This window comes from Benincasa hispida, unplaced genomic scaffold (genome assembly GCF_027475165.1).
Source record: "Benincasa hispida cultivar pf3 unplaced genomic scaffold, pf3_genome.v1.1 HicScf95, whole genome shotgun sequence".
Classification (NCBI taxonomy): Eukaryota; Viridiplantae; Streptophyta; class Magnoliopsida; order Cucurbitales; family Cucurbitaceae; genus Benincasa; species Benincasa hispida.
Window position 1 is genome coordinate 29,891 of NW_028327097.1, and position 7,809 is coordinate 37,699.

Here is a 7,809-nt window from a genome sequence, read left to right on the forward strand (position 1 = left end):
TAGAAACTAAATTGTTACAAATCATAATCTAAAATGACAAAATTTATATTTATTAAAGTTTAGAGACTAAATTGATATAAATTTGAAAGTATAAAAACTAAATTGTTATTATCATTAAAGTTTGAGATCAAATGATATTTTTAATAAAGTTAATTAGAGCTAAAATTGGCAATCTTATAGATAATAGATGAAATTCAAAATTTACCAAAAAGACACATACAAAAAAAAAAAAAAAAGAGAGAGAGAGAAAGAAAGAAAGAAAGTCATAAATATTTTAGAAAAGGAAGTAACAAGAATTTGCCAATTTGTGAAATGAAGAAGATAGGAACACCAATGAATGCATTTAAGTTTTTGCCTCACATATCTGTTTTGGTCCCTAAACTATTAAAAAAATATTTATTTGGTCTCTACGGCTAAGTCTTGATAATGTGTTTTAGTCCTAATCTTTCCTATCTTACATCAAAATACGTAATAAATTAGCAACGAACTAACTTCACCATTGCGAAGCAAAGACGATAAACCTCAAATTCATCATCTTTTCTAAAGTTCCAAAGTTGAATATGTTCTCCACTTTTCAGTCCCATTTCCTCCACCAACGAATTCCACTGTGTCGTCAAACAGTACACATCTCCACTTCCAATCTTCCACTTCTTCAAACAAATCATTCTTTCTTCAAGAACATCATCTAAAATCACCACGTTTATCCCTTTCTTGTTTTGGTTTTCCACTTCACTCAACATCTTCCTCTCTTCCTCTGTTGCAAAATCAAATAACAGTTTCTTTATCGGTAGGGATAAACATCCTTGGTTCTTGTTTAAATCAGTATCTTGAAGTTGTTTCTGAATCACCAGTCTAATTTCATACCCACTCATCTCACGATTCGATCTCTGAGTGTTGCCGACTTCTCAGGAATCGTCAGATACTTGCGCTGTAATGCCTTATTCTTCCTCTGTTTCCTATGTTTCTTAGTCCTAGTCATTGGTGTTGGCATCGAAGCTGGCTTCTTTCTTTTGTGGGTTTTGTTAACTTTTTTCGATTCAATATGAGTAATAGTTTATGAAAACTCCATTAGAATATCTGCAACCTCCAACATAGACAGGGGAATGACAGTTTCATTCTTGGGTTGTTCTTTCTTTTTGGCTCTGGATGATCTTCTTCTTCGAGGTATGTAGATTTGTTTTAAATTTGGAAGATCTAGATGCATTATTGTTGTTATTTCTTGCACACAAAAAAACTAGAAATTGAAACAGAGTGAATTGAACTGAATAGGAGATGAATGATGGGTATTTATTTATAGGAGTGAATTGAACTGAGTAGGAGACGAGTCAGACTAATCTCAATCTCCAGATATGTCAGGAAACTAAAGGAATTTAATTTCTTTTTTATATCTATCTCTCCCTATCTCTTCAGAGTGGGAGAAGAAAAATGATTGGAAATGTATTTTCATTCCCTCTCTATATATAATTTTAAACTCCACGGTGGTATTTTGGTAATTGGTATGACTCATGTAAAAGGTAAAAAAAAAAACTTGAGTTTGAAAAAGTTGAACATATTCCGCTTTGGGGCCAAATTTTGAGTCATCTATTCAAATATTATCCTACAATAAATTCACTTCTTTTTTTTTTTAGTACTACAGTGATGCTTTACTTATTTCAACAACTTTCTAAAGTTTCAGAATAATTTGTTGCATTTTTTTTAAGTAGAAGAGTTGAATTCTTAGTCAAATTTAAAAAACAGAAATACATTTTTAATTTTCAAAATTTGACTTGATGTTTGAAAACATGGATAAAAAATAAATAAAAACAATAAATTTAGATGTGATAGGGGTGTTTGTAAGTATAATTTTCAAAACAAAAACAAAAAAACCAAAGTTTCATTTGGTAACCATTTCATTTTTTGTTTTTGGTTTTTAAATTTAGGCCGATTTTCTCCTCATTTCTTGCCACAATTTACATCTTTTTAAGTATAATGATTGAATTCTTAGTCAAATTCTAAAAACAAACAAATTTTCAAAAACTATATTTTTTTTGTTTTCAAAATTTGGCCTAGTTTTTTAAACCACGTGTAAAAAGTATATACATAAAAAAGAAATTTGGAAGTGGAAGTAATGTGTATAGACTTAACTCTCAAACACAAAAACTCAAAAACTAAATCATTACTAAATGAGGCCTAAATGATTACAAAATAAGCCTAGTTTTTTTAATTTTCAAAATTTAGCTTGGTTTTTGAAAACATTAATAAAAAGTAGATAACAAATCAAGAAATTTAGAAATGGAAGGAAGGTTTATAGGTTTGATATTTAAACATAAAAAACCAAATGATTGTCAAACATGTTTAAGAAATTCAATTTCATATCTAAAAATTTGATTTCTTTTAAAAAGCTTAATAAATTCAACTCAAATACGTTTTTTTCCGAAGTTTACTCCTAAAAGTTTGATTAACATGAGGGTAAAATAGTAATAACAAAAATACTAATAATGTGATCTTTAAAAAGTTATCATATTTGCAAATTTTTAGTAAAATTGCTATATATGAAAATATATAAACCCAGGAATTGCTCCAAGGAGATCTAATACTTTCCATTAAAATCGTGCACGTAAGTTAAACATTTAGGGGTGTTTGGATTGACGAAATTGGGATGGAAATAAGGGGTGGGAATGGATATGAGATACACATCTAGTAAAGTTTTGAAACTTTAAGCATGAGAATAAGCTATTCACATGTATTCCTTATATCAATGGATGATACCCATCAAAAGTGTGGGTTTTCTTGATGTTCACTCTTTCTCCTCTTTTAATACATAAATTTATTCTTTTATTTTATATTATTAAAATTAATTATTATATGAGTATTAAATTACTAACTTAGAAAATTATATTAAATTTTAAATTATAATATTTTGAATTCAACTAATCTAGATTGATTAATTAATTTTATAATAAACCATAAAAAACCGATGAAATAATACTATTAATTCATTAATAAATTATATATGTAGTTAATTAATTATCATTATAATTAATATTTTGTGAGATTATTTTCTAATAAGTATAATTAGTTTATCATTGATTAATTATACTTCATTATTTTTAATCATAAAATGTTATACTTATTTTTTAAAACTAATTTTGATTGTTTTATTAATTAATACATCATATAATATAAATTCATCAATTTGATACATCAAATTATGTAATCAAGTAACTTTAATTATAAACAACTCATTTTACAAATATTTGTAATTAATAATTTAATCAATATTACTATTTGATAATTGATTAGTTAATTTTGCTCAAAACTTTGAATTGAATTTATTGCTTATCAATTAATCTATCAAAATTTTATGGAGGTCTCCATGATTAATTTTATAAATAAAATTCAAACCTAATTTGTTACCACAAAATTTCGATAACATTCACATGTACAACCAAACACAGTCATTCTTAATTCCTAGCAATCTTATTCTCAAGCTTTTTTATTCCTAGGCATACTTAATTGTTGGGCATCTTTAAAACCTTGAACCCAACCGTCCCTTACTGGTGTTTAGAACATGAATTCAACTAGTATATATAACTTAGTCCATTTAGTAACTATTTAGGCACGATTTGATAATTTGTTTTTGAAAGTCAAGTCTATATACACTACTTCTATCCCGAATTTCTTCATTTGTTATCTATATTTTATCGATGATTTGAAAAATCAAGTCAAATTTTGAAAACTAAAAAAAAGTAATTCTTAAAAACTTGTTTTATTATTTTTTTTTTCTGAATTTGACTTATAATTTAACCATTATACTTAAGAAAAACATAAATCATTGTAAAAAGGGGAAAATAAAATTAATTTTCAAAAACTAAAAACCAAAAACGAAATGGTTACCAAACGGGGCCTTAGTCATTTTTTTTTTAAAAAAAATTTAAGTCTATTTCTTCTCCATTTCTTACAATGATTTGCATCTTTCTTATCTACAATGGTTGAATTCCTAACCAAATTTCAAAAACAAAACAAATTTTTAGAAGCTACTTTTTTTTTTTTTTTTTTTTAATTTTCAAATATTGGGTTCATTTTTTTAAACTATTGACAAAAAGTAAATAACAAATGAAGAAATTTAGAGGTGAAAGTAGTGTCTATAGACTTAATTTTAAAAAACAAAACATAAAAAATAAAATGGTCCAACTTAAGACCAAAATAGGCTTAGAGAAAGGAGATTGGCTTGGACTAGCCGAGACCAAGTCTCACAAAACACTTAATAAAGCGATACTATATGCATGTCTCGACTCAAGGGATATCTAAGGTCCAAGTATGACTAAAAGAAGGTGCTTGGTCTCCCTAACCTAAAGGAACATCTATAAATTTTTTTATTTGACTTACTTGGGTTGGGACGTAAATTTATAACATTATGATTTATGATCGGTTAGTGGTCGACGACAGTGAGTGGCAGTGGTTTGTTGCCAGAGGTGGGTGACAGAATACATCATAGTATCCAATGGCCATCGATAGCATGGGGAAGTGGTCGCCGATGGTTATTGTAGCAGGGACTATAGGAAGTGAAGGTAGTGTGATGTTATTTAGATCGCTTTTATATAATCCGACAATTTGGAAGCAGTTTTCAATAAAACCCAAAAAAAAAAAAAAAACACTTTTTCTTAATTACAATTTGAATTATTTCTTTAAATATATATTTTAAAAAGTTGTTTTCCAATGGTTATCAAACACGACATATTTTATGAAAATAATTTTTTTAAATAAATTAAAAACACATGAAAATATCATACAAAAATATCCTAAATGTCTCCAATGTCTTTGGGGAATTCTCTCAATTTTATTCTCTCGCTAGAATGCTCTTTGGGGTCTACTCTATGGATGATTTTTCTCTCCCATTCATATTAGGGGAAAAAGTTGTGTTGGATTAGGATGTTCACGTGAGATTTCGACAAAAGAAATTTAATTCATGGAAATGAATTTAATTTACTTGATTTGTAGTATAAGAGTCACAATCTCTAATTTTATCCTCGGATTCTTTTCCTCAAATACATAAACTTTAATCCTTAAGTTTGTCAATCTTCTTGAATGATCAACCTTTGAACTTGATGATTTTTTTAGATGATCGACATTTAGGCTTAATGGTCTTCTTAGATAATCAACCTTTGGGCTTAATGATCAACTTGTGGACTCGTTGATCTTTTTAGATGATCAACCTTAGGCTTGTTTGTCGATTTTGGGCTTGTTGATCTGGATCGACCTTTGGCTTGTTGATTGACTTGGATCAGCCTCTGGCTTGTTGATCGACTTGGATCGGCCTCCGACTTGTTGATATGATTGGATCAAATCGGTCTCTGGCATGTTGATTAGCATGGATCAGCTTTTGGCTTGTTGCTTGTTTGGATTGGTCTCCAGCTTGTTGATCGACTTGAATTGACATCTAACTTGTTGATTAGCTTGGATTGGCCTTTAGCTTGTTGATTAGCTTAGATTGGCCACTACATGTTGATCGTTTGGATTGGCCTTTGGCTTGTTGATTAGCTTGGATCGGCCTCTGGTATGTTGATTCTTTGGATCGGCCTTTAACTTGTTGATTAGCTGGGACCGTCCTCTGACTTGTTGATCGACTTGAATCGGCCTCTGGCTTGTTGATAATGCATGGATCATTCTTTAGCTTGTTGATCGACTTGTGAGCTTTTTCTTGAGTTTAAGGAGACTGAATCTCTAGCTTATAAGTTGTGAAAAGATAATCAATTTGTTGAAGTCTTTTGGCCTTTGAATCTTCTAATAGTTTCATGCGAAAAATACCTTTTTGATCCATAAGTTTTTAAGAATAGGCGCATTTGGTTCCCAATATATCAAATTGGCTATTTTAATCCCTTGGTTTTCAAGAATAGATTTAAAAGGTCACTCAACTAATAAATTTGTTAAATTTAAACATATAGTTAATTAAAAATATGATGTGACAAGATGACTTGGAAAAATTATATATTTTCTAATCTTTCCCACTTCTCTCTTCTCTTTCTCTATTGTCCATCTCCATGTCTAATCTATTTGTCTTTTTTTCAATTGAAAAAGATGATAAAATATGTTCACTTCTCTCCCTTCTTTCTCTTATCTAACTTATACTAGCAAACTTTCTAAATTCATTTTCATTTTCAGTTATATTCCAAACATAAAATTTCTAATACATTTAAATCATTATGTCTAAAACTTTCTTAACTTCAAATGGAGGTTAATCCAAATGGGTTGAATCTAAACAAAAATATAGAAATAAGATTAGAGTGAAAAAAAAAAGATAAAAAGATAAAAAATCAATTAGCCGCACCGCAGTCTTCCCGCTAGTTAATGGAGATGGAGAGAAGAGAAAAAAAAGAAAAGGAAGAAAGATGAGAGAGAGCAGTGAACAAATTTTATCATCTTCCTCCACTGAAGAAATGATCGACAAAGAGACATGGAGATGGAGAAGAGCGAAAGAGAGAAGAAGAAAAAGAAAGAGGAAAGAGAGAGGAGAGAGAGAAGTGGGTAAGATTAAAAAATATAATTTTTTTTTCAAGTCATCTTGTCACATCATATTTTTAATTGATTATATGTGTAAATATAATAAAGTTGAGGGACCTTTTAAACTTATTCTTGAAAACTCAATGATTAAGCTAATTTGAAACATTAGGGACCAAACACAGCTATTCTTAAAAATTCGAGGACCAAAAAATTATTTTTCCCTAGTTTCATTCTTCGGTTCTTCAACTTGAGACCTTCCATCTTCGTGCAACCCACCAAAATACCTAATCATAAGATATTACGTAGGAAGTTTTTATTTTCTTAAAAATATATATTTTTTAATATTTTTTTCTTTGTAATTGAAGGAGATGCATGAAAATGCGACACACTAGAGAGTAGAATCTAGACTACATTTTTTTTATAAACGAAAATCGTTTTAATTTATTATTGTTGTTGTTGAATATTTTTTAAAACTAGGTTAAATGCATACAAAATGTATAACTTGAAATATGATCTCTCTATAATCTACTAAAAAGGAATGGACTTGGACACCCACCCAGCCCCAACTGGCAACTATCATTTTACCCAAGAGAACTAAAGATTGATGGGCCTTACTTTCTCCAGTTTAAGTCTACATTGGGTTCATTCTTGGGAAATAAATACATATGGGCTCTATGTATAACCATTTAGCTCTATGTATAACCATTTGGTCCATTTCCAATATAAGGTAAAACATTTTATGTTTACCTTCACCTTGTTTTTTTTAAATTATTTTTTTAATTTTTAGAAAAAAGAAATACCTCATTTTCTTTATAATGCTACATGAACTAAAGGCTTATGGTCTGTTTGGATTGATTTTCTAAATGTTTATAAATATTTTTTTTGTACTTATAAATACTTATTTAAACACTTAGAAAGTTAATCTAAACAGACTTTACATTTGTCCAAATTAACCAATTTGGATAACCAATTAGAAAATGGAGACTACCACATCTAATTATATTCTTTAGCACTAGTGCCCATTTTGCCACTACAAGAAATCTGGGCTTTGATGTAGGTTGAAAAAAAAAACGGATGTAAAATGTCGGTTTCTTAAAAAAAAAAAAAAAAAAAAAGATAGTGGATATTTAATGTCGGTTTTAAACTGACATTGTAAGTGTACCTATAACGCCAGTTTAAAACCAACATTATAGGTGACTTGCTCTTTTAAATCCCAAACAAATTTTTTAATTTTCATTCTTTTGTTTCTCCCTTCCCCATTTTCATTTCCCTCTAAAATTTTGTTTTCCTCTTTCCTAAATAAAGAATAAAATATAGTAAAAGAAAAAG

General features: G+C 28.9%; 1 protein-coding gene across 1 annotated transcript; it reads right to left on the reverse strand.

Moving 5' to 3' along the window:
- Positions 1 to 476: 476 nt before the first annotated feature.
- On the reverse strand, positions 477 to 872 carry LOC150029746 (B3 domain-containing protein At2g31420-like). The gene has a single exon (XM_090310396.1). It carries the CDS (start codon positions 870 to 872, stop codon positions 477 to 479), a length of 396 nt encoding a protein of 131 aa, XP_090166522.1.
- Positions 873 to 7,809: the final 6,937 nt, after the last annotated feature.

What these genes read in the sequence shown, in the direction of transcription:
- LOC150029746 (XM_090310396.1), bottom strand. Translation starts at nt 872, where the DNA reads ATGAGTGGGTATGAAATTAGACTGGTGATTCAGAAACAACTTCAAGAT.